This window comes from Rhopilema esculentum, chromosome 15 (genome assembly GCF_057945365.1).
Source record: "Rhopilema esculentum isolate cy_ngs chromosome 15, ASM5794536v1, whole genome shotgun sequence".
NCBI lineage: Eukaryota > Metazoa > Cnidaria > Scyphozoa > Rhizostomeae > Rhizostomatidae > Rhopilema > Rhopilema esculentum.
The window spans coordinates 5,917,969-5,944,406 of record NC_142829.1 but is presented as its reverse complement, the minus strand read 5'-3'; the positions used below and the strand labels follow the sequence as shown (position 1 = coordinate 5,944,406).

The 26,438-nt window shown below is 38.1% G+C and overlaps 2 protein-coding genes across 3 annotated transcripts; both read right to left on the bottom strand.

Annotated features, from left to right (window-relative positions):
* Positions 1-1,356: 1,356 nt before the first annotated feature.
* Positions 1,357-14,040, bottom strand: LOC135685693 (uncharacterized). 2 transcript variants are annotated; one of them, XM_065201705.2, is made up of 5 exons: positions 13,156-14,040; positions 8,186-8,266; positions 4,681-4,907; positions 3,015-3,286; positions 1,357-2,589 (listed from the first exon to the last, which is right to left on the bottom strand). In XM_065201705.2, the coding sequence occupies exons 2-5, from the start codon at positions 8,190-8,192 to the stop codon at positions 2,076-2,078; spliced, it is 1,020 nt and encodes a 339-aa protein (XP_065057777.1). In that variant the 5' UTR covers positions 8,193-8,266; positions 13,156-14,040; the 3' UTR covers positions 1,357-2,075. The 2 variants fall into 2 exon arrangements, with proteins under 2 accessions (XP_065057777.1, XP_065057778.1); XM_065201706.2 differs by lacking the exon at positions 13,156-14,040 and adding an exon at positions 8,372-13,145.
* Positions 14,041-21,196: 7,156 nt separating this feature from the next.
* On the bottom strand, positions 21,197-25,838 carry LOC135687148 (zinc finger MYM-type protein 1-like). The gene is made up of 3 exons (XM_065203640.2): positions 25,139-25,838; positions 24,304-24,504; positions 21,197-23,969 (listed from the first exon to the last, which is right to left on the bottom strand). Exons 1-3 carry the CDS (start codon positions 25,449-25,451, stop codon positions 21,724-21,726), a joined length of 2,760 nt encoding a protein of 919 aa, XP_065059712.1. The 5' UTR covers positions 25,452-25,838; the 3' UTR covers positions 21,197-21,723.
* Between the last annotated feature and the right edge of the window lie 600 nt (positions 25,839-26,438).

Genomic DNA, 26,438 nt, shown 5'->3' with positions numbered 1-26,438 from the left:
ATTAAAAACATTTATCACCCCCTGCTCAATCGAAATGATTCATTTCAGCAGCCTCTTTGTAAATTTTCACAAACCTCGACAAGAAGTTGCGGAAGGTACTAATAATGAAAGAATTCGGAATAAAATTCGATAGAGTCCACTGGCAACAACACCATAAATTGACCTGTGGGAAGAATATATAGAAAATGTGCCAAAATACAAGTGCACATGCAAGGCCATCGCTACGGGAGGGGGTAAATTTGGAGAGGGTGTATGGGGTAGTGTGACACCCCTTCCGATAAAAAATTTCTAGGGGTAGTTCGTCGGCAAATTTTCAGATTTGCTGGCAAATAAAGGATGGTTCATCAACTTGTCGGCAATGGGATCGAAGGACCTCCTTTAGCACAAAAGCAAGCGACAGTCCTGTGTCCATACTTGCTTGTCCAGAGAGACGCAGTTTTTCGAAGACCTAAAGGGTATGACTAATGAAGTTAATTGGTGCTTTGATACATAGTGGGGTTCTGAACTTAGTCCCCTTCCAATTTTATCTTATTCGATAAGAGGCCATTCATTGGCAGTGTAGGCCGCACTGATTTTTGAAATAAATGAAGATGCAGCTGAACACTCAAGAATTCAGTCAAAACACTCATCTAAATTTGACATGACTGTGTCACTGCTGCTGCTTTAACACATCTCTGGTTAGATCTTTCCTACGTAAAACCCAACAAACAATTATATGCCCAAGGATGCCGGGACGACCAAGGGACAAGGGGGGGGGGCTTGAGTAAAAGGGCATTTGAAAGATAATTCCCAGCGTCCACAAATTCGTTTGTAACTGCTATTTTATTTTAATCTTCTCGAGAATCTTGAAAACTGGCTAACTTTTGGCATAAGGAGCTATTTTAAAAGATTTGAGAAATATCGTCATGAATTAAGCACTACAATCAGAATTTTATATCAATGCTTATGATTATTAAAAATGACCCGTTTCAGGGGCACTTTAATGAAAAGGCACTCTGGTCCCTGTTGCTTCTCTCCTATCAAAAGGCAACAGGGGCAGTTGAATCCCCGCCCCCTTCTCCGGCGTCCCTTCACATGCACCCTGCTTTGGATACAAATATAAAAGTTGCGGGCATTTTATATCTCTATTTTCATACTTGGTAGTCATTTAAAGTAGCATTACCAGATCTGAACCATGTGCTAGATACTTGATCGCGTTCTTAATAACACTCGATTAATTTGTTCCACATGTGCCATTATTCTAAAAAAAATTGCCGTATCACAAAGTTGTGTCCTGAGCATTCTGTTTCTCATTATAAGACAAGGAGAAAATGCATCTAGTTCTTTCCAGAGCCTGGTTAACAAGACAAAAATGTGTCTGACTGATGAAAACAATTTCAGTTCCTTCAAAATACACTAATCGACTAAATCCATACACTGCTCGATGCGTTTCTACGTTAACAATAAATAAACAATTCATTAATTAAATACAGAAAAATGTATTCCACCTTTTTCAAAGAACTGCATAATTCTCTACATTAACACATGAAACTATAAACTGTTTATTTATGCAATTTTAAGAAAATGTTTAAAAATATTGCAAGCTGGAATTTATAAGCAACCAAAATTGAATTATTAAAGGACGTCTTTTGAAACGGTATAGATATCCATTTGGTATCTTAAACCATATATATTAGGCATAAATATTTTAATATGCGTGTGAAATCTGCTTGTAGAGTTGAATTTCTTATAAGGCAACTATGATATGAGGAAAAATCATTTTCAAATTAATAACTACAACGTATATTTATCAATGGAAATATTTATAAATTAAGCCTTTCTTTACTGCACAGTAATAATCTGAAATGGTTTCGAAAATTAATTTTTTTGAGAAATTCCCTAATTCATCTTGGAAGGACAGTTATACTCTGCGCAAATTCTCAAATATTTCGACCAAGTCAACTCCAATCTCTAAAACCAGACTAACTGCTAATTAAATACTAAAATCACATTCATGGAAAAAACTAAAAAAATCCGAACAAAACACAAATATAAACAAAAAGGCACAAATATCTTGCACCATTGAAAGCTTAATTCTACACTGCTACACTGGCTACTTTACTGTCTCTAAACACAACAATTTGTGACCTGTATTCACCATTACAGTTGCAGTTGCATTGACTACAGTTCTGGGCAATGTCTTCTTCTGGTTCCCTTTTTATTTTCAACAAATCTTTTAACAATTCAGGAGACGTTTGCGTGCCAGCATTGACCATTCTTTTACGGGGTAAATAGGCATAGCTTTCTTCGACATGGGCAGCTGTGACCGGGTAGCTTTGTGGAGGAGGCAACACTTGTAGATGACGAGGGAGACGTGGCATTGTAATGAAGACTGCGTTGGTTGGCGATCTTTCACTCGAAATCGCGTACGGACAGCTACTGCCTGGGCAATCCTTTCCCAGAATGCATCTTTCTTCAGTAACCTCTCGTCGAATCATACAAGGAGCAATCCCAGGGCTGACTCTGCCATCACGTAAACAGCGAGAATCGATTTCACAATTCCCTCCACATTGGTTTGAATTGCAAACAGAACGTTCCACTTCATGATACCTAAAGAAAAGTAAAATTAACGATTGCAATGTTTATATCTGCCAGTGAAAATACAAGTATTGCTTTTTTTCAACTTAGTTCAATTTGGAAACATCTACTGAACACTTTTGATGAATTCTACAACTTTATGAAACCTGGCGAAGACATTAAAGTAGCTGCGAGAATATCTCAAATGTTATGATATATAAAAAGAGGTTGTAGCATTCTAACTAACGCCAAGATAACGCATTATCGGAAATAAGCTGTCAATCACTATGTTTGCTAATACTTTCTAGAGCCTACTCAAAGGTGACTTTTTAAAAATTAGATACAATTTTAAAATATTAAAAAGAGAAATTTTCATTCACAGTCGACCTTCACTGGGAATTAATTGCACAAAAATTTGCCAAATGTGATGTAGGAGGCAATGCTAGTTCTATACATACCGCCGCTCCTGATAAGCTGTTCTCTCTGGGAACATTGGCGACAGTTTTGCTCGCTTTGGAGATTGATCCTCTGTCGTCATGATTGGTGAAGGTCGAAAGATCCTGTAATGTTTTTCTTTGAGGTCTGGTGAAGATTCAGCAGCCATGGGTGGGCTCAAGTCAGGGTCGTAAACAGGGACAGATCTTCGAATCTTTTCATTACGCATGCTTGATAGTGCTGCTCGAATCTCATTTGTTGGTACAAATTTGTAAACAAATCGCTTGCCATTCACCTGTGGAGCCAAAGAAAGGTTTTTTTCTTCAGAGAGAAATCATTAGTTTGCGTTGCTTTAATCTTTACTTGTGAACTTTCATTCACTCCATGTTAGTTGTCAACTGTTTGCAGCATTGACAATAATTCAGTTCGACAAGAGGTGTATTCTTTTCATCCTCTCTAAACGGGAACAACACCGTTCAACTGGTCTAACGCTTATAGCTTTATTTCACACTGTTTATCTAAGTTAACATAACCTTTCCCGATTTCACAAATAATGTAACTACTGAAAATTTCGTTAATCTAAGTTTCGTCTTGTCACTGTCAGGTACTATTCTGAATATTTCCCCTATTGCCAATCTTTGTCCTAAAAAATTGTGGCAGTTCAATATAATGGGAAAAAATCATCTGCTTAAGTATTTTTGTTACCTAGTAGAAAATACGAGTGAAAAGAATCGAAAGCATATTTCAAATGTATTCACTTGCTTGCAACAAATGTTTTTGCAACAACTTACAACAACTTGCTACAAGTTTTTTTAATTATTACAACTAATTTTTGTGATATTTGGGGCCCCAGGTTCTTCGAAGAAACTTTACCAATGTAAGCCAAATGAAGTTTTATTTTACATGACGACTAGTTGCAAAGACACCTTCAACCTAGACAGGCTTCAACTACTAATTTTCTGGCTTAGTCCCAATACTGCAATTATGAAAACATCAAATCTTTACTGCTTTCTTGGGCAATTGCAAGGTCCGTACAGTGCGATTAGAGCGAGGTGTGCATGTTTAATGATTTGAAGAGCGCGCCGAGCCGATTGTCTTGTGGTGGTTAACTACAAGTACCAGAATGCATTGCACTCGGAACGAATAAGGAAAACTGTGAATTCTAAAAAAGCTTATCAGTCTAAGAATATAATGCGAATATCGGAAAAAGAGGGAATACGCCCAGCGTAGGGTATACAGAAATAAACCGTCAACAAACTACATCCAAAAAATCGTAACCAAATAATTTAATCGCACCCTTTGACCAGCTGAAAACAAACCAGTCAAGTGTGTAACGTCACTGGCTACAGTCCGTAAAATGTTTTATTACACTTAAACATAAGCAGGTGGCATATGTTTAGTTTTCAAGTCATTCGCCTAGGAACGACGGTTTTGCCACGTGTAGAATGATTGAAATTCACCAGCAGAGCAAACAATGTGCAGTCAAAGAGCTAATTATCTAGATCCCACAACGTTTTAGAGAAAACTGTGTTTACTTAAAAAACCCTTTTGGGCATGAAACCCCCTTCCCCAGTTCTGTAAGGTCGTCCTCTTGAGAGTTATGTTCCTAAATTGACTAACAACAGCCACATCCTTGACAAACAAAAGTAAATCGCAATGAATGTTGACTAAGTTGTGTATATGTCTTACCTTCTTGATGATGTTTTTACTATAATAATATCTTAGGGCGCGACTGAGTTTGTCGTAGTTCATGCCTTCCTTGTGCTTACGATGTCCCCATCGACGAGCAACCTCTTCGCTGTCGTTTAATTTAAATTCTCCATTTGATTCATCTGTCCACTCGATTAATGAGATGCAAGTATCGTCCATTAGTAACTCTAAAAGAAACTCCCACAGATGAACTGATCGTCTTGCCCCTAAAACAAAAAGCAAATGTAAAAACCTCAATACGTTTTGCTGCTTTATGATGGCATAGCAATTTACACTGTATCAAGTGTGCAAACTAAAACAACATTGGAACAGCTTATAAAAGTTTCAAGCTTTGTTAAGATTAGGAAAAAATAGTCTCAAATCATGGGAAAATAGAAAGAGCAACCTGAGAGAGAAAACTGAAAAACAAAATTCCGAAACAAAGGAAAAAGTTGTGCCAGTTCTGTCTCAATCTGTAATACCAATTCCATTGCACAACAACTGCACAAACGAGATCTAAAATGTTAGAGCAGCTGGGACAGCCAGCTGAACGATGGGGTACTTTTGTTATTGTGGAAAGTTTCATAGACACATCTTTCCTTTTCAATTCAGTAATAGTTTAATTGCTTGAAATAGGCATTTCATCGCTACAAGCCGGCTTCACACCAATATTTCTGCTGAGAAACATCAAACCCGGTAGACATTCTTTTGCCATCATTTTTCAACAGAGCTTTAAATAGCAAATGGGGTTTCAAAAACACACGGAGTGAAAGACAGAAAGGAAAAAGTTAGCATTGCCATTAAAGACGCTGATCCAAACCAAATACTACAAGCCTTGGTTTTTCGAATTGTCATATATTTTCAGACTCATGTATTTGAGTATATTTTCGCACTGTATTGTACTGTTCTTTATCGATTAGCATGGTCAGGGTTGCCAGATGCTTGGGATGGTTGGCGGCCAAATACTTTACGTTTGACGGCCAAATTCGGCCAGCCAAACAAAATATACAAAAAGCTATATTTTTGCTAGTTTTCTGCTGTCTTTTACTTTGTTTCTTGATTAGCTATTAGCAACTTTGAGATTATTTTATCGACATGTTGAATATTTTCTATGATAAAGTTGTCGTTTTCTTTGTATTTTTCTGGCTTTAACATGCGGCCAAAATTCGGCCAACTTTCGCTTTTTCGGCCAAATTAATTTTTGACGGCCAACAACATTGAAAAACAGCCAGAATAGAGCAACTTGGCCGTCAAAACGGCCAAGTGGCATTCCTGAGCGTGGTGTATCTCTTATACTCGGCAAGCTCATCATATTTCACTTAAAAAAGGCAAAATTCCAAAGTATTGTGCACCAATAGCTATTTTTTAAGATACAAGTCACAATAAATTATGCATCGCAGCTTTTAATATGAATAAAAACACAATACATAACTTCAGCAGAACACTAAAACACCTAGAAATTAGAACTTACAAGAAGCAGGTCTGATCTTGCTCTTTTCTTTCTCAACAGCCATTCCTAATTATCTTATTCACAAGTTTGTTAAAAATCAAATGCATTAACCAAAATTGTACAAAGAAAACAGGATGTGAATCATCTCAGTTTCGGATTCCATACGTCATTCTTCACCAGTCTCCAGGTAGCGAAGCTCCGCTAATTGCATCCAAATCGGAGGCGTCAAGTTACGAAAAGAGCCAGGGAGGCATGTTAAAAATTTTTCCAATAAAAATAACAACAAGTAGAAAACTGATACTCTTTAGCATTAACCCACTGAAGCACCGAAAACTGTAGCAATAGAGTTTTACTTTGATAATACTTTTTCGCGCAAAGTCGGGTCTTGCTTATGTTTTGGCGAAATAAAACTGTGTTCACCTATCCTCATTCTAAAACCCAGACTATGAAAGATCACATTTTCATAGTGCAAAACTCTGGTTGTTACGCCGACAGAACAAGTTTCATGTTTTTTTACGACTTTTAGCGAGCAATGGATTGCATTGCGAAGTTTCTTGGAAAGAATTAATTCATTTGCGTAGGCTAAGCTTTAAGCTAGAAATAAATTCCTGGCCAACACTGCATTTTGTGTTTTCACAAAAACAATGAACATGAAATGGTTGGGAATTACGCCAGCCAGTCCGCTAATTTGCGTGACCGACCACCACTTTAAAAAAAACTTCCATCGCCATGAGAATTATTTTGATGTGTTTGATGTTGATTTTTTTTCAGAACAGTTAAAGCTAAAGTAAGGTTCTTTGGCTACAATATTCTCGTCCCTTGATGTTTAGCGAAAAATGAACCGCACCGCGTAAAACATGTTTTTTTGATATTGTATACAACCTCGCTGAAACTAAAGTCTTTTCTGGGGGCCTAAAAATCTGAAGAAATGACTGCGACCAACATCTTAGTTGTTGACTCGTCTTATCAAAGGCTATTTATAAAAACCATACGTTCTAATGAACATGGATAAGCTTAGAACATATGGTGTTGCAGTACACGACAGGTGAAGGAGATCTCAGTGTTCGGCTTACTTTATGGGCATTTTCGGAAAATGAATCCAATGCGCTTTGACAAAAGCTCTCCAAATCAGATATCAAAATATTGAAAATCTTCTGAAGCAGTTTGACCACGTATTTTCCTGCAATAGCGAAAATCATGAACCTGGTCCGCAAACAGCCTCTGTTATACGTCATTTACTTGACGGAAACAAAAACCATTCGTATAATCTTTGCTGAAACTCTTTCATAATGATCGTTGATACGTTTATCTAGACTTAAGTTATTAAAAGATAGATCACGAACGACGCCCGATAACAAAGAATGGTTGTATATTCCATATCCCAAAAAATTTACCCGAGGCAAAGATACCACCCGAAGGCATTCTCGTAAAGAACTTGATATCTACAGCTTTCGGTGCGTGGATATCTTGGCAAATATCAGGTTTTTAGATGTGAAGCCGCTTATTATGACATATGCACGGATCGAGCAATGATTGTTAAACGTTTCGGGACCTCGAGATAGGTCAAGGATGGAAGGCAAAGGAATCTTATATCTTATATTTGAATGGTAACTTAAAACGACCACACCCAAACCACGCCCTGTTCCCGTTGTTTCGCTTGAGAGGATTGTCAGCTGGGACATAGCCAATAAAAAACACAGATTTCTATTGACTATAGCTGAAGGAACTAGAAATATATTCCCAGGAGGCTGGAACATGTTTCACACATGTTAAACGAGGCTTGTTTCTTCCTCTTCCTGACTGGCCTAAATTAAACTTGTTAGAGAAAAAATACAGAGAACTGAGGACTTCCCAAAATAAAGAGCTATTCGAAGTAAAATATATTCAAGATGTAAGTCTTAAGAAACATGCAACAACGTTTTTAAAGATTTATCGTTTTTAAATTAAGGATTAAATCCGTAACTTCCTAGAATCTGATCATTGGTGGATTTTATCATTCATCGAAAACAAATTTGATCAAAAAAATACGAAGCGAAATTGTGGAAAGCTTCTTACCTGTCATAGCTATTTCAAGAGAGAATGTCGAATTTACTCCTCTTTTTCCTCAACTTAAAGTGTGTATCTTCTTCGTGTCGTCTACAAGAAAAAACAATGAACTAAAACCGTTACTACTTATAAACGAGAAATATAAGAAGCAAAGTAGCAAAAAACTTAGACAAGAATAAAAAGAAGATGATCTACATGGCACGTCATTCTATTCAGGTCTGATCTAAGGATCCAAACACTGCGCGAACATTTGACTACGAATCACTGACGACCAGTGATTATTATTTTCGTTTTTAATGAGCCAGGTATCAATGAAAACGAATAAAAAATTATGGAAATCCACCTTGCGTTTCACGGCAGTGTAATCTTAAGAACGGAACGGATAACAGAACAATCTTGAGTGCATTCTTAGTGGACGGATAATCGTAAAAGCGAATCATTTCAATGAAAACGCCAATTTTGCTATCCTGGGTGTTACGCAGCAACAACAACAACATTTTGCAAAGATTTTGGCGCTGAATTTCAATACTAGTTTTGACAGAGCTGAAAAATATAGAAGATGGAAAGACTGAGGCATTTTTTAGTTGCTGTAAATCTAAGTGAGTCTGGTTATGACAACATATACCTATTTCATTGAGGGTTTCCATGGCTCCATTGCAAAATGGATAATTGTCTTTCCGATTTTACTTTCAGCTAGGTCAGTAGAACAGGGCCTCAGTGTGAAGAAAAAGCTTTCGAAAGTGTGTTCGGAAAGACTCTGTACCCAGAGTACTGTGCTGGGTACGGCGAAATAGGAAAACCGCCTTCCCTTCTCCGCACCGCGCCACTCTCTGGAGAAGTTCTCAAATCACGTAAACTGTTGTCTGCTCGGAGGTAAAGGCAACTGCTAACAGGCTAATTGAAATTGTGTTCCTTGCCAAAGACTTCATCTTTTGATACGCTAGCTCAAAGCAAGTATTAAAGCATATGGTTCTATGAAAGAATACACTGTTGTAACATCCTCCCCACAATTTTCTTCGGATAGACTTCGAAGATTCTGGGACGAAAATCGTTTCGTTTGCAAGGGGGGGCGGGCGTATTTATAGCACCTCTTTTAGTTCTAGCAACTTATCACGCAATGCTATGAGAATTGAATTTCACAGTACGATTGTTACTTACAACATATATATATATATATATCAACTAGGGTTATATAGTCCTTCTCCATTGGCATGCCATTAGATGGGATTCTTCATCATGGAGAGAGCATTCGTTAAAGTACGAATCGTTCTTTAAATAGCTTTAGCTCGAAAAAGCCCCTTTCAATATTCAACCCGATAAAAATCCAGTTGAGAGCTGAAAAGGGAAACGCAACTGAGCCTAATCAAGATTTAAAAAGAATTTCGTCCTATTAAAAAGACCAACCACTATGAGTATTAAGATACCATACATGCCGTCGATGTACGAAGCAGATATTGCTTGTTTGTGATTTCATTTAGCAGACGAACAATACAAAGGAAGCCTTTTGTGCAGAACCAGGATCTTTCAAAGAAATTGGACAGTGACAGGCACTTTAAAAATCAGTAATCAACTTATGGGCAAAAGCCAAGAGAATCTTGTTCCGACACGAACCTCAAAGTGGCTGATTGAAAAGATATATAACACGCTCAACCCCCGAAAAGGACGGTAGGCCTAAGTTTAACAAACATTTGGTTAATGATGGACAGTACAAGCGGTTAAAATCTTAAACAAGACAGGTCGAATGAAATTAGGCCTAGCTTTAATAAACAACGGAGTAATAGTATACCTCAAAAATAAGTTTGCACGCTTAACACTATGGGAAAGAAATACACAAAAACTTTGAAAAAAATGGAAACGGAACAATACAGCTGTGGACGGAACAATACATGTACGCGTTAGTCATACGTAGCAATAAAACGAGTGACGTCAGTTCAAAAAAATGCTATGTAAGCAATAACTCCTTTACCTTGATTGAGAGAAGTTAATTACTAGTCTTAGAATATTCACAAAGAAATAATCCCAAAATATTTTCATACGCAAAGCTCAAACCCGGAAAAATTTTCATAATTTGTTTGCTGAAAATAAAGATGCACTGGTTTGCCTTCCCCACCTTAAAATGGTCTAAGATATCTGAAATGCGAGTCTAAGAAAACCTAAACACGACAAAGAGATTTGAAGATATTCTCAATCAAGCACATAAATGAAGGAAGGTAATTCTAAGTGAAATTTTTGAAACAACCCAATGGGCTTCCTAGCAACATTATGTACCGGCCTATCAAAACCTTATGGCAATGCAACGTTCAATACCAAAGAGCTGAAATCGCAGGGATGTTAGGAACAATACCAAGCATTTACTGTTACTTAGAAAAGTCCGAGGAGCGTAAAAGTTAGGGTTGAAGGGGGGCAGGTTTCACGCAACGTCACACCTCTTGTTTCGAAGGGGTAAAGTATTTAAACTGAGGGTAAAATATTGTGGCAACTGCTGTGGCTAGAATACAATGTATGCTAATTATCCATGACGTAATGAAATCAATAGAGCGAGGCACGTTCTGTCCAAGATAAACTCTGCAAGAAACATTGTTGAGATGCGAGAGAACTGAAACCTAGTTATTTTAATCTCGAGTTATCAGAGAAAGGGAAGAAAAACGCGAGAGGAAGTGACGGTGGTAGAGATTGAGAACTGAAGTGCAAGAAGTTACTGAATAAATGATTTGTAACAGAAACATAAACGCTATTCTATTTGTAAGACACTAGGATAAGCACTAAATACTAAACGTTTCTTAATTAGGATCCAAATTTTGGCGCTTTAGTACTCAAAGTTTCTTATTTAGTTTTTCATTTTAGGGACATAAATTTGCCTTATTGTTCGACGTTAAGCATTTTTGGAAGAATGTAAACGCGGATCGTCACGAGAAAACAAGATGAAACTTTTTGAATCTTTTTTTAAAAATGGAAATTTTACAATTTCTTAATTTTTACTGAGCCTAGTACTAAAGTTTCCTAAATTTTTGGCCATCCTAGTAATGAAAAAGGAAAACTGCAAAATCGTTACTCTGCTCGGCATTCTCGTTAGTAGTGTGTATTATTGGATTCTGTGCTTCTGTGGCTTTATAAAATGAAAAAACAATGTTCTTCCAAGGTTTTGTAAATCTATTTAGCTTTTAAAAATTCCGCTCTGTTCTTCGAGTGGCAGCTCATCCCGTGAAAGGTTGATTGTCTAGAGAAACAGACAGAACTCAAAACGCTCTCTCCATTTACTGCAACCAAAATTCAGAAATTAACTTTCTGTAAAACCAATGAGCGGAGAATATAACATGTCTGGTGGTCTAAAAATTATATGTAAGCAGGCGGGCGAAAGAGAGTGGTCAAGCGGACGGACAATTGAGAACGGAAGTTCATGAACAGCTCAAGATAACATTCCAGGCTAAAGGTGAAAACGAAAGTAATAATGACATATATTCAACCTGCTAGATATGGAGCTAGAGCTGAAATTATATTGGAGAATTGAAAGTTGCGGGCGTTATGGCCCGTCCAGACGTGGTTACCCGGCCGCAGCGGCTACAGTGCAAAGAGAAGGTCAGCCGGTTCAAATACGAACACGCTTTGCAAAAACCAATCAAATTCATCAAATGCCGGGGTAAAAACCCTATTGCAGCCAATGACGTGGCCAAGGAAGGGATCAAAAATGTGTTCCCAAGCTTTGGTTATGGTTAAGGTCGTGGTACCAGAAATATTTCTGAAACCCCTAATCGGAGTCCGTGCAGAAAAATTTAATTTAATACGAGGTAGTAAATGACAAGGAGGACATTTTGTGGAATTAGTGAATTACGAGTGGCCTAGGGCCACAGTCAGCTTCACCCTCAATTTTTCGCAGCCAATTTACCCCCTTGCTGTAAACAAATTGGCGCAACAGTTCAACGAGAAACATTAGCGCCTCGCGAACGTCAACCCCACCCCCGCATGGTTACTATCAATGCATTGTACATTCTGGTGGAGATGGAAACAGCGAAACAGCGAAACAGGAAACTTTTCCAGAGCAAATATTTCCTTCTAGAATGAAACTTGGTTCAAGTCATTCATAATGTGTTAAGATAGTTTTCTTTTCCCGCCAGTTTTCAGCTTTCGCTTTAAAACAAGGTGATGGGCCTGGCAATGTGCGATTTCCGTTAAAGTCTCCTGGGGCTTCTGGGGGCCTAAAATGCATTTTCAGGTTCCCTTTATTGCTTTTTAAAATCCCCAAATTCATTACGATGTTTATGAGCTGTTTTTTAGGTACAGACAAAATGTGCAAAAACACTAGATCTTGAATTGTTGGCAATAGCAACAGTGACCTATTTTTGATGGGGACAGGCGGGATCTTCCGGCGACAAATGGCGCGAAATATTTGAGTAATTTCGGTGACTTGTTAAGAAAAAGTTGTACTCAAATTAACATCGAAAAAATAAATTCCAAATTTATTCGTTATTGGGCAGATTTGATCTTAAGTTTGAAGGTGCTTGTCAAAGTAAAATTTGTGTGTAAGAGTTTAAAAATTAAGAAGGAAGTTGGAGTAAAACAGTGCCGAACACCGCCCGAAAGTTCTTCCGTTAAATTCCTGCTTCTGGATTGAAAGCCTGAAAGCGCATTGAATTTATGGAAATGTTTAATAAATCATTAGACATTTCAATTGCATTGGAAAGCGCGTAAGTATTGAAACACAAATGGCAATTAGAAAAACGAAAACAAGGGCAGGACATGGCATATGTTTTGGAAGGTTGCGGCAGTTAACTTCCTGAGTGGCAGGTCTGCACAAGACGTTCGGTTTTAGCGTTGACGAGAGCACCTGAGAGCGAAATCACAATGAGAATAATATTGGTCTAGACAGGTACTTATGGGTAGATGTGTTAAATCTAACCGTTCGAACAAAGACGATTTTTTTCAACGCAAATCACCTGTAAGTTTATATTACCATAAAAATAAAGTTTAAAATGCGACCTTACCTTTGAAAAATTGTTGTATGAATATTTGACAGTGCAGATAGTTTCGAAGCGATCTTTGCCTAACCAGTACCTCGAGACGAAATGTTTTCCCAGATATGTGAAGACATATAAGACCTTCCGGTAGCATTTACCATAGATTGTACACTTATCTTCGTAATGCTGTTCCGCTCGGAAACTTCCAATTGTTGACAGCTTGGCAACGTACAAAAGAAATTTGCATGCCATTCAAGCTTCCGCGCTGAGCCAATCATCCGGAAGTATGTTTGATAAAAACATGTGCCGCCGAACGTTGACCTTAAACCGCAGCATTTATATAACCGCACCGCCAACAGGAAGCAATTTCACGTGGGCCCGCGATGTCTTCGACAAGCACAGGTGTCGCCCAAAGGCTATTCATAATCCTCAGGGGGGTTATCCGAGTTCAATTCATTGCCACTGATCGAATGTTTCCGATCGCATTAGACTAGATCAGGCGTCTTTTCATAGATGTATCCATCCCGGTTCCAAAGCCTCCAAACGCTATTGTGTATTTATGTGGAGTACGATAAACACCTTGAAAATTAAATTTCTGAAATGGTAAATCGCAAAGTTATTGCATTAGAAGCTACAAAAGACCTTCCTCCAAACTGAAAACAGAGCACTGTGAACGGAACTCTGAAATAACGACGAAGCGCTTAACTGATCAACCCCTATTAGAAAAACTTCTGGCATAAGGTCTTTAGACTTCTCAAATCCTGCATCTTATAATCAAGTCAAAATGACAAATTGTAGAGGCCAAGTTGGTTATTACGTATTACGTTCACAAGAAAAATATGTACAATCACTGTCAAAATTACTTGGAACACCTAACACTTTGCGCTGTGCTTTTCTATTTTTCATTTGTTTTCTTGAATACTACCACTTCCGCCCCCATTTCCCCCCAAAACAATGTTGAAAGTATAGAAAAATATCAAACAATCCACAAGAAAAAGCGTACTCCATAACCCCTTTCTTTTTTCTATAGTAAATCAACATTGTTCCTAGGTGGAGAGGGGGATGGCTGAATTTTCCTTTGAAAATCTACGTTAGTGTTCCAAGACTTTTGGCAGTGATTGTAAGCTTGAACAAGTAAATATGGAGGTGGAGAACACATTTACCACGATGAACTGTCGTTTTGGGACTCAAGTTGTCAAATCAATACAAAATTATAGAAATAGAACTTGTAATGGCATTTTGAAAAGACCTATATTTTTCAATTAAATAATATGATTAAATAGCTTAATTAGCACATTTTTAAAATTGTAAGTGTAATTGTAAATGAACGACTCGGCGTTCTTTCTGAATTCTGCCCGCACGGGGCACTTTTCTTCTCTTTGTTCGGACACAGCTGTTCCCAAAAGAAGATTGTTCAGCTCATAGATTTTGTTGTTATAGACCGGAAGTCACGTGAATAATTTCAATGGATTTGCATAATTTTTTTTAAGGCTCATTAACGTACTGTACAACCGAAATTGAACGATAGGGGCCTAAATACTTTAGAAGTTTTGAATTACAGTCTTATGAGCTCATGGGAACGGGAGGAAGTATTTTGGCAACAAAATCCTCGCAGTACCAAATCACCAGGAATACTCGTGGCGTTAATTGCCTTTATCGGCAACAACGTGAAGTCGGTTCCCAGTTCACAAAAAAAAATTCGTCACAATAATCTATAAATAGATGATGTTGCAAGAATCTATTTTTAGAACCTTTTTGTTTGGACTGAATATACAAGAGCTGGATCAACTATCTTCAAATGTGAAAAGTAAGCAACCAAAGAACTGTTTACATTTACAGCTACTTGACTGGCAAGAGGAACATTTTCTAAAAAAATTTTAAGATAGAATTTGAAGAATAAAAACTATTAAAACAAATTAAAAATGACAAGTAATAGAGAGGAAATGAATACAGAGAACAAGCCGATCTTACTCGCTCGTGTAGACTATGCACACCATATAATTCTAATATTGGTTACTTGTAAGCATCACGTATATGTATTGTTACTGCTACAAGTTGGTGTTGATTAGCTGTTTATAAACTATTATTGTGTATAACAACATTAAAAAAATGAATAAATCTAAAAAATAAAGAAAAAGAATGTCTACCTAGGAAATCAGAACAAAAATTGAAAGAAAGTGATTGGAAATAAAATTTACAAAGGCAGGAAGAAGTAGCCACCATTCAGGATTATATGGTAAATAAAGATCATTATAAAACTAATAAAGGTAAGAAACATTCATGTAAACATCTTTTGCAACTCAAGCAAAACAAATTTCAACAACAAAAAAGGCTATCACTGAAGCTGCATGAACGACAATAAGTACGAGATAAGAAATGGATTCAAGGTTCTGGAGAATAAAAATATTTTTTGTAATTTGAAAAATTCACTCAGCATCATATGTTTCTCAAATTTTTTGACTCAATCAAGGTATTGAGCCGAGAAAAGGAGAGGTGAGAAATGGAGATCAAAAACGAGGAAAGATAACAATATCGACATGTGTGCTGTCCCAAATTTTTCCATGAATTGCAAAAACGCTCCTTTTTTAAAAAGTACACTCTTTTGCGCAATTTTTAACATAGAAAAACAGCTTCTTTTATTACTGTTATGGGCGCAGCATTTAAAAAAGGGTTCGTCTGAGTAGCCTTTATGCTTCAGCCTCCCATTTCTGTTCCCTGCCTATGTTGCTGCTTAACAAAAGCATTTGGCTGTTCTAATATGCATTAATATATGAAGGCATGAAAGGGGTGAGGAGTAAATCTATAGTTATAAATTAGGTCAAATTGAGATGCCTCACTTGGCTTTCCTGATTGTCTTTTGATTGCTGTTCCAAAAAGCAGTTTTTTAGCATTTTACATACAACCAAGGTCGCATAAAGAGTTTCCAGAATACATATGGACCAGGTATGCATACATTCTAAGTCAAAACATTTGTGAGCTCTACCAGAGAAAATTTAGGGTACCAAATTATACCAACTTCAAACCATGATATCATTTCAATTTTATTTTTTATAGATTCAGATTTAGGCCTGGCAAAGGGACACGAAATCAGCAACGAAGCCATAATTATTTAACCTAACACGGTAACTTCTTTAGCACTCACATCAACTGATCTTATGATGAGAGTAGCATCCTTGGAAATAGATATGCTTTGTATGAAAAACAATGTTGAAAACTCCTGTCCAGCATCTGAATCAAAACTACCAAAAATGGAGAAACGACGAAAAATTTAATAAGTGCGCATGGATCAATAAATGTTTCAGCTTCTGTACAACATAAAATGCCCCAAGGTAACAAAAATATGGGACTTATTCAAAATCATTGTTTAAGGAAAACGTTTTACAAATTATCAAAAAACCATTATCTTTCTGTGTGTTTTTTAACGACTTTCACAGGTTAAGTCAACTGATTTTGAACTTTTTAGAAATGTCAATGGTTTACCTCAAGGGCACCTTCTATCAACATTACTTTTTATCAGTAGGAAATGAGATCGATTCGTGACGTAATTTATAACCGCAAAAATTCTGTCTGTATCAATGCATTTCCCGGAGGTGGATTTGTGAATGAGAAAAATATAATGAAAGCTACACCATGTGAAACTGGCTAGTAGTAATGGACTCATACGAAGGAGGGGAAATGGCTGGAGGTAATTTTAATAATGTTAATGTAAAATTGTTTCCAATGTATAAATCATTTGGCCCAGGGGCGGATCCAGAGCAAATTTGAAGGAGGGACAGTTGGTAGGGGGGGGGGGGGGGGCGCTAAAAAATTTTCAAAAATTAGTCACGAGAATACGCTGTATACAACAATTTCAGATCCATTTTCGGAGTAAACATCCTAACTTGAGGTAATCCTTGAAGCAAATTAACCTATCGGTCTCAAAAACGTGTTCACCTGATTCCAATTCTTCAAAAGGGGCGCACAATTTCCAAAAAAGGGGCGCCAGACTTGCTTCGACTCGTTGAGGGAGTGGCAACTGCCCCTAGTTGCCCCCTAAATCCGCCACTGATTTGGCCTAAGTCAAAAACGGCATGCCCGTTTTTGGTTTTGTCCTGCATCTGTTATTAGAAAATTCATTTCATTAAAAATAATACAATAATTATTCAAGATGACCTTAAAAGAAAATAATGAGATTCAAACTGTCTAAAATGCAACTTTTTTCTTTGCAGGATAAAAGTGAAACATTACAAAAGGTAAACAATAAAAAACCGTAGAAGAAGTTACATTCAACCAGAAAATGACCTGTCAAATGGTCAATCTCTTGAAACAAAAGCCAGGAACAGTTCTAAGGAACAAAGGTTCTTCAATGGTTTGGCAACATTGAAAGTATCCCCAGACTTCTTTGGCATGGCATGTCGTTACTGTAAAATCTTTAATTTTCTGCCTCAAGCAAGTCGATTACACTGTTCATTGTCACTTTCATGTGGGGACATCGGATGCAATTGAATGTTGGAGGGACGAAAGTAGAAAGGGGCACAATGTCTAAAAAGGACACTTTCCCAGACTTCTAAAGAGAGTGCTTTAAAAGGTGGCATTTTCCGCATAGGGTACGTGTCCCTGGCCCTAATATTCCTGCTAGCCTTAAAGTGTTACCAAATTCAGGAGATCAGTTTTTGAAAGTCCAGTTTCTTGTAAACAATGAAGAGTTCATGGTTCTTAATAGCTAAAATGTATGCCAGTATACCCTACGTAATGTTAACAATTAATGTTTTAGATAAACATTACTTTAATTCCTAAGATTCAGAAATAAAAATTACGACAATAACAAGCTTATATTGCTCAATTATGAAAATCTCCATGTCAATCCTTTCAAATGCCATGTATTTCTCAAAATTTCTTAATCCTAATAAGATCAATGTTATTCTTTTTGCCTGTTTCTGAAATTTATCATATATAATACGTTTTATTAATTTTTATCTCATCAAAAATATAATAAATCGGCCATTTTGCTGGTTTAAAAAAGTTAAGGCCATTAAAAGTTCCGGATTTTACAAACCAAGAAAAACTTCCTTTCCTTTTAATAACTTATCAAAACCTTCAAAGTTTCATACAGACGAAAACATTTGAAATTCTGGATTTATCTATCAGTGGAAAATTATGGTCATCATACCCTGCTAACTAACAAAAAAAACCTTGTCTTTACACTGTACTGTACAAAGTATATCTTTCTTTTGTAAGACTGTTAAGATCAAGAGCTACTTGGTAATTGCAGGTAAGCACGTGTGCCTTAAAGGTAGCACGAGGCATCGTGCCAGGTATTATATCTATCTGATTGTACCACCTGCATAATTTACCTTTAAATAGAGTTGTGATGTAAAGAAATATAGGGGAAAAGAAAGATGGCAGTGTAGAAGTCGAAGAGCACATGTGGCGGCCTTTGAGTCTGCCGTGTCCTGGGCACTGCAATGTAGCTTTCTACAATAGATAAAAAAGAACGAAGAAACAACAAGAAGTGTCATCTCTGGCTCATCACTGTTATGTTGTCTTCTACCACAACCGTATGGTTGTCGGGAAACCACTACCACGATTACTCTTCAACCAAGCACCACGATTACTCTTCAACCAAGCACCACGATTATTCTTCAACCAAGCACCACGATTATTCTTCAACCAACAACCAATAGCTCTACCAATCAATGAACGAACCTCAACCAAATTCCTCGCAAGTTAAAAGTAGTACGCCTAAAACATTTCTTAAGCGATAATATAATGCTTTTGGCACTTTTGGAGCTGAAAACAGGAGAAAACATTCCAAAACAGACAAATATAATGAAGTTGAAATAAACATCACGAGCTCGTATCAAGATGAGCGAGGTGTTCTGAATTATATAAACATTAAAGTCACAGATCTATAAAAAAGACCGGATCGAGCTTCTATTGTGGCCAGAGTGTCGCCAGTCGTGAAGAGCGCCCCAGAACAGCCCCCCAGAACATCCCCCCAGAACAGCCCACGCGACTAGAGGGTCTTCACTCTCACTCCTAGCAATGTTTTCAGCTGCCCTGACCTTGTTCCATTTCCAAGTCATACACAACACAGCATTGCAGCTCTCGCATATCCATATCATTCAAGGGTTGGTTTTGAGAAATGACCTCCCGCTTTTGTTTGGGGCTCTCTTCCTTTTGAAAATGAGTGCTTAAAACACAAACACATTTTGGTAGAAAAATGCGGAAAAAAATTATAGAGAATCAATGAAACTTCATGTAAGCAATGGAATTCAATTAGGATATGGTAAGAGACGAGGGGCAAATCACTCTAAGAAAATCTCGTACACCTTTCGTGAAAATCCTATTGTTTTATCTGGAAATCCCCAGAAATCTTTTTGTTTTAGGCAAAATCTTGTACGATATTTGCAAGAGTGAATCGCCCCTCGGTAAGAGACATCTATCAGCTGAATGATGAATTAATGAAAAATGAAACCGAAAAAATGAATTTAGTGAAAAGTGCAATAGGGAAGATTTTGATGGTCATTGCTTACAGGAGAGGTGATTAAAGACTAATAACATATTTGGAACAATTTTCTCAATAAGTTCGATGACAGCTTCCATAAACGGATTTATGTATAAACATTAATCCTTAAGGTTTTAGTTGGAGACCGTAGTCGAGGGGCAAATCACTCCAAAAAATCTCCGAGGGGCAAATCACCTCCCCGTAGCCGAGGGGGGAAATCACTCCAAAAAATCTTGTACACCTTTGGTGGAAATCCTATTGTTTTATTTGGAAATCCCCCAAAATCCTTTTGTTTTAGAGCAAATCTCGTACGCTTTTTGAAAGAGTGAATTGCCCCTCGACCGTAGAAGATAAAGACCGAGATACAACCGTTGGAAGGCGCCAACCCTGATAAATAAGGGCAACAACAGCCATATTTTACAAAATAAAAGTATTTCATCCATGCTTCTTTAGTTTTTTTTGGGGGGGGGGGTCAAGGCCCCCCGGCGCCCTCGGTATCTCGGTCCTTGGTAGCAGATGATCAAACATTGCACCTCAAATCTTCTTGACGTCTAGAGAGCCTAGGGTGAATGCTTTTTATTGATTTTTTTGCAAAAATTAGTATTTCTTCTTCGCTTTTGTTCTTTATCGAACCATTTCACTTCAGAGTGGCTGTTTAAACGAAATACGTGTTCACCAAATTGAACAGCTTTGTTGATAACCAAACATTGATAGAGGCATAACATTTAATATCAAGGCAAAGGATTTCAAATAATACAAACATATACACACATATGCTTATTCTCATGACGAGGAGAGTTTTATTTACACTTGCTTTAAAACACGAATAAAACACAAAGGAAAAAGATTAGAATAGTTTTCTGTTACATTATATATATATTAAATAAATTTGAGAGAAACAAACAAATTTAGATTTATGGTTTTCTCCATATTTCCAGAATTTTCGGTCTGCAGCAAAGTGACTAAAGCAGTAGATTTTGTTAGGTTACATCTACGACTGTTACAGAGATTCGCCTTACATATAGGTGGATACATTAAGAAAAGTTTCTGAGATTTCATTCAAATTACCATTCTACAAATTTAATCTTTCATTTTGCAAGCAATTGGGCGTGGGGGGAGTCATTTCCTAAATTTTCTTCAGATTAAAATACAGCAGAGAAGTTCATATTATAACACAACACTGGTTAAAAAATTATGCTGCGACGTTCATTTTAATGTTACTCGACACACCTATGATAAGGACAAAAGTATTTTTAGAGTTCAGTGTAACCAACCAATTTGAGCCAACATAATTTGGCTGATTTGAAAAAAAATGCTCACCCTCAGATGATTTGGACACATGGAATGTTGTAGTCTTGGTAAATGTTACGCTGACAATAAAGATATCCCCAAAAAAAACGATAACCCGTGAGACTGTAGGGGCAAGCAAGACTAGACAAATTCGATGTCGGTATTAGGACAGAAACTTTCCAATTCACGCTACAGTCATGGTTTATTGAAAATACTAAATGACTCAAAACCAGTGGTGGCGCTAGGTTTCCTCCGACAAAGGGGCTAGCACTTCCGACGGAGGGGCTAATTTTTTTAGAGAACGATAGGCTAGGGGGCGACAAGGAATTGTAAGGGTACTGGAGACCGAAGGCGAGCGTTGCGAGCCGAAAATTCGGGGGGTCCGGGGGTACTCCCCCGGGAAAATTTTGGTGGCTACACCCATTAGATTGGCTAAAAATGCTATCAAAATGGTGTAATCGTGTTTTTTACTACGTTTTTTGACATATTACTAAGGGCACGTTTGCCCCCTCCCTTGCCCCTCCTAGCAAAGGGCAGGAGGGGCGCTTGCCCCCCCGCGCCCCCCTTCTCCGGCGTCCCTGGAAATTTTTTTTGAAAGCTGCCTCTAGATAAGCTTAAAACTACTCTAAATCTTTACAACTCATCAAACGTTGCCAATTCAAGTAGGGCCTATCTTTGGAAAGTATGAATTTAAATAAAAAGCAACCAACTGAACTTAAGGAAAACTGGAACACAACGTAACTTTATAGGAACAGACCTAAGCGGTGGAATACGCACTTCTACATATCGAAAATTCAAGTCCAAGAATCAAAATTGTTTCACAGAGCAATTCTACTCTTCGGGAACTTAGCCTTAAATCTGTCTACTACTGAGTCCAAGTCAAGAGCACTTCCACGGGCACGATGAATACCTAGCATCATCAGACTGTCTAGACGCTCGTCCTTCATAAGTGAGCGCAGATCACTCTTGATGAGGCGCATAGAGCTGAAGCTGCGTTCACATTCGGCTGAAGAGACTGGCAAAGTGCATGCGATGGATACAAGCCGGTGCAGCTCAAAGAAAGCTTCATTTAGCTTTTCCAAGTGTGCCTCTAGTTGCAGAAGTGTGCTTGGGCGGTGTTTTTCTTCTTTTCTTGAGAGCATATATTTAAATGTGGCAATTTCACTGCGTAGTGCACCAATTTCAGACTGAAAAAGCTCAGCAAAATTGACAAGAGTTGTTGGGTCCAAGTAGCTTTTCGACTTGGGGGCCAATGCAGTTATGCCTTTCATGATCTTTATGTTTTTTTCGTCAAACCGCTTGCAAAGTTCTGCAGTTGTTCTGTTTAGTATTTCTTTGACATTTTGTACGTAGCCATCAAACCCGCTTGCTACTTGAGGCTCTGAAGATGCTTCCACAACAAACTCTCGAAGAGAAGCAGGCGTTGCCCTCTTTCTTGGTGGTCTTTTTTCTTCCGGCAATTCCAAGCGATCCGCTGCTTCTTCGGCAGTATCCCAGAACTCTTGAATCTTATCCCTGCTTTGACAGTCATCCAGTTCATCTTTCAATGTTGCAATGAGATCAATGGCTTGACTCAAATCATTGGAGGGTTTCTGCAACATGTCAGACGCAAATTTGGCTTTGTTCAAGACGTGTCGGATGGCAAACAGGTATCTCACAAATTTCCTGTCAATCTGCAGAAGATAACCAGTAGCTTCTGTTCTGCGACCGGGGTTCGTATCTGTGTCAATCACATCCTGCAGGACTTCCACCAAGATATCCAACCGCTCCCAGAAAACATTGAATTGCTTCGCCTGGCAAGACCATCTCGTGTCAGAAACTTTTCCAATTTCCATCACATGAACCTTGTGATCCTCTTGGACCTTTACCCATCGTACATGAACGGTGCTGCTGCTCAGAAAAGAATGCAGGCTTCTGAATAGCGATATCATGTCTGCCACACAACTGATTGATTTCACAACATCGACGATCACAAGGTTCAATCGATGACAAAAGCAATGGACGTAGTAAGCCATTTCAGCACCGGTTTTCAGAGGAAGTTTCCTTTGAACGCCATTCAGGTGACCAGAAACAACAGAAGCTCCATCGTAGCCTTGCCCCACGCATGCTTTCATGTTGGCTTCGATGCGTTGCAATCGTTCAATTATTGTGTCTGAAAGACCATCTGCATCTAAACTTTGCGCCTCAGCAATGCCAATAAATTCCTCATGTATGGCATTCTCGTAGCAGTAACGGACTGCAACAACAAGCTGCTCTTTTTTGCTTCTATCTTTAGACTCATCTGAAAGGACGGTAAAATACTGAGCCTTATTGAGCTCACTTTTTATTTGCTCAAGAACCATGTCTTTCATAATGTCTAAGATGGCATTCTGTACGCTGTGGTGAGTATACTTTGCATTTTTCGGGCCAGTGCGGATTTTGTCAGCAACAACTGGGTCATGCCTTGCAAGAAGACCAAGTATCGCAAGAAAATTACCACAAGAAGGTCCATAGTCTAGAGCTTCTTTATTTATATCGGCAACACGAAATGAACCTCCAGTCTCACGTTGGGCAATCTTCCGCTGAGCAGTGAGAAGCAGGACTTCGCAAATCACTCGCATGTAATGCCTGTTGTCTTTAACCAGTTTCGAATAAGCGGCATCATGAAGTGTGGCAATGGTCTGAAAATTTCCAGACTTAACGTTTTCATAGTGCGCTTTAGCAGCTACACTTTGGGCATGAAGATGGCTGGTTTGATGTTGCAAGAGTTTGTTATCATTCACTTTGGTGCCATAGCATCTTTTCCAATTGCGCAAGCCTTGACTAACAAACGCTGGATCCTTCCGATTCTCTGAAAAATTACGACAGTGGAAACAGAAGATGGCATCCTCCATTTGCGAATACTCAATCCAGGGATACTTTTCATACAGCAAAGGTGTGAATGCGCGATGCTGATTGCCAATCAAATGTGTAGGGAAGGAAATATTACGAGGCTGCACAGGTCCGCCGTCTTTGGTTGAGGATATGTCCTTGGGGCCAGCGACGGATAGTGTAAGTTGCGGTCCTCTCGAATCTCCTTGAAGTGCTAAAACGAAAAAAATTATCCATCACACTTTGCAAACTTTTTTCCTGTTAAGTTCTTGGCAGTGCCCTATTTTATATCTGAGAAGTGCCTCTTTTCATTGTTTTAGACTTTTCTTTGAGCTTTAGTGCGAAAGAGGCTATGGGAGCCAAAGTGGCTGCTTATATGCAAAACTTTTCCGGGCGAGCATGCCCCCGTGCCCTTCTAGCAGGGTTTGCCTTCGTCTTAATTACATACCAAGGTGCCCTTTTTTCACGCGCCCTTCCACTTTTTAGTACCCCCCTACGCCGCTGGTTAATGGAGAGTTACGATTATATCTGATAGCTAGTTAGTATACCTTCGGCTGATAATCCTGCAGGATCAACTTCATCTTCCAACTCGAGTTCCAACTGTTCCAAATTTTCCTCGATATCCTCGTTGCTGTCGCTTTCATTTGCTGCTTCCACAATGTCCGACATCGACTGTTCGGCTTCCGAAATGGTGACGTAGTTGTCAGCATCTACATTCGTGACTTCGGGGTCCAAGCTAGAAGTTGTACCTGGAAGTTTAAACAAATGATTTACTACCCTGTTTTACATGTGTGAAAAAGATTATAATATCTCCTGGGAGATGGACAAAAAGGCATTTTTACTAATCAATCTTTTGTGACTCTTAATATCAAAATCATCCAAAAAATTATTTTTATTTGTAAATAAAACGAAGAAATTTATACGTCTAACAAGGTTTATTCCTCATCCAGTCATAGCCAGGTATATTTGTTTAAATATGTCGCAGTCGCAGTGAAATCCCATATTATATAGGTCCGAAAATAAGAAACTTTTAATTTCTGGAGAGCTAGGTTTCCTATAAAAATACACGTTTTTTTCTTAATAAGGAACTTGTTTATAAAAAAAACTAGAAGGATTTATCGTAAATAGTAATAGATGGTTTCCCTTAAAAATAGTAAAAAATAAGAAATTTGGAAACTATTAGTACTCTGGGCTTGAGTCAAGTTTCTTATAAATAAAAAAACGTGTACGTAGAAGCAAAACACTACAAATATGTATGGTTGGGATGGGGTAAAATGGCTTAGCTACTACGTAAATGAGTTTGATTGTTTTTATGGCTGAAGCCCTTTGCTAAGTGTTTTTCCTCGTATTAAAAGGACTTAAATATTAAAACGTATAACATACCACGTTCGATTTGCTCTTCGTCTTGAATTTTCGAAATTTCAACTTCTTGTTCTTCGGGGTCTTCTGTTGTTCTTTCAGTTTCAAAATCATTAACCTTTCGTTTCTTTGGAAAAGTACCGCCTTTTGATTGAAAAAATGTTTTTATTTTTCTCTGCTGCGAGTCCGTTTCAACTATTGCCGTCGTAGGAGCAGTCCTTCCCATTGCAGCCAAATCTTTGTGCTTGGACTTCGTGTGGCGGGCAGCGTAATCATTGTTAAATACGTCATTACATATACTACATCTAACACTGAAACGGGTAACATTTGTTGCCATATCGCTATCGCACAAAAATATTCCGATGTTGTAGGTTGGTTATAGCAAGCAAGATTTGGACGAACTGCACTATCCATAACATAAGATCAAATTTAACAGCATGCGGAAAACACCTGGTACTGAACATCTAAACAACCAATTCAAACTTCTTATAACAGATTATTATTTACCATGAAATTGATGTGTCGATGAGTTGTTTTGGGATGAGCTTCCTGAATTCTGATAACAGTCCTTTTAGAAATTTCTATTTCCGCCAAAACTTAAAAAATTCGCTCCGACAAAAAAAATTCAAGCATAATTTATCTTCCGACGGAGGGGCTAGCCTCCTCCGACGGGGGGGCTGTAGCCCCCCCTGCCCCCCCTCTGGCGCCACCACTGCTCAAAACATGACCTTTTCCCCCAGCCAAGAAACTTTGTCATGCGGACGGGCAGGTTTAGGCGAATATTTAAGTTGAAATCCAGATGGAGTTGTAAGAATAGTTTTAAATTAAAAAGCCTTTATCAGCCTTTATGAAAGTCCAAATGTAAAAAATTTGGGCAGCTTTTGCCTTCATTTTAAATTTCTCACGGTATAAATAAAAACCCGTAGATAATGTTGCGCGCGGAGCAACCTTGCGGAAAATGAAAATATTAAATAAAATCAGATACAGTGAATTATAGAGGGACTGCCTACCGAAGAAATGGAGTGAAGGGAAAAGAAAGAGAAAAGACTGTTCCGGAAGCGCTTTGAAAATAAAGTACAATGATTCAAGCGGTAATGGGTGTCAAATAACAAACAGCCAGGCACTTCCTTTCAGTTATTCAACCTATAAAATATTAATGCTAAAACAAAATTATTCACGTCTCATTAACGCAGAACTGCATGGTTTAATTCATGGCGGCCGTCTACCCGTACAAACTAAGCCGTCGCTATGGACAGCCCCCGTGCCTTTAGAATGCAGCTGTAACAAGAGAAACGGAAGGACGCCATAAATACCATTTACACTC

Excerpts from the sequence above, each read along its gene's own strand:
- LOC135685693 (XM_065201705.2), bottom strand. Across the intron at positions 3,287-4,680 it reads GTAAAAACATCATCAAGAAG|GTGAATGGCAAGCGATTTGT; the intron begins GTAAGACATATA and ends TTGGCTCCACAG. Across the intron at positions 2,590-3,014 it reads ACAGCTTATCAGGAGCGGCG|GTATCATGAAGTGGAACGTT; the intron begins GTATGTATAGAA and ends ACTTTTCTTTAG.
- LOC135687148 (XM_065203640.2), bottom strand. The coding sequence starts at position 25,451 with ATGGCAACAAATGTTACCCGTTTCAGTGTTAGATGTAGTATATGTAAT. Across the intron at positions 24,505-25,138 it reads CGAAGAGCAAATCGAACGTG|GTACAACTTCTAGCTTGGAC; the intron begins GTATGTTATACG and ends TTAAACTTCCAG. Across the intron at positions 23,970-24,303 it reads TGCAGGATTATCAGCCGAAG|CACTTCAAGGAGATTCGAGA; the intron begins GTATACTAACTA and ends TTTTCGTTTTAG.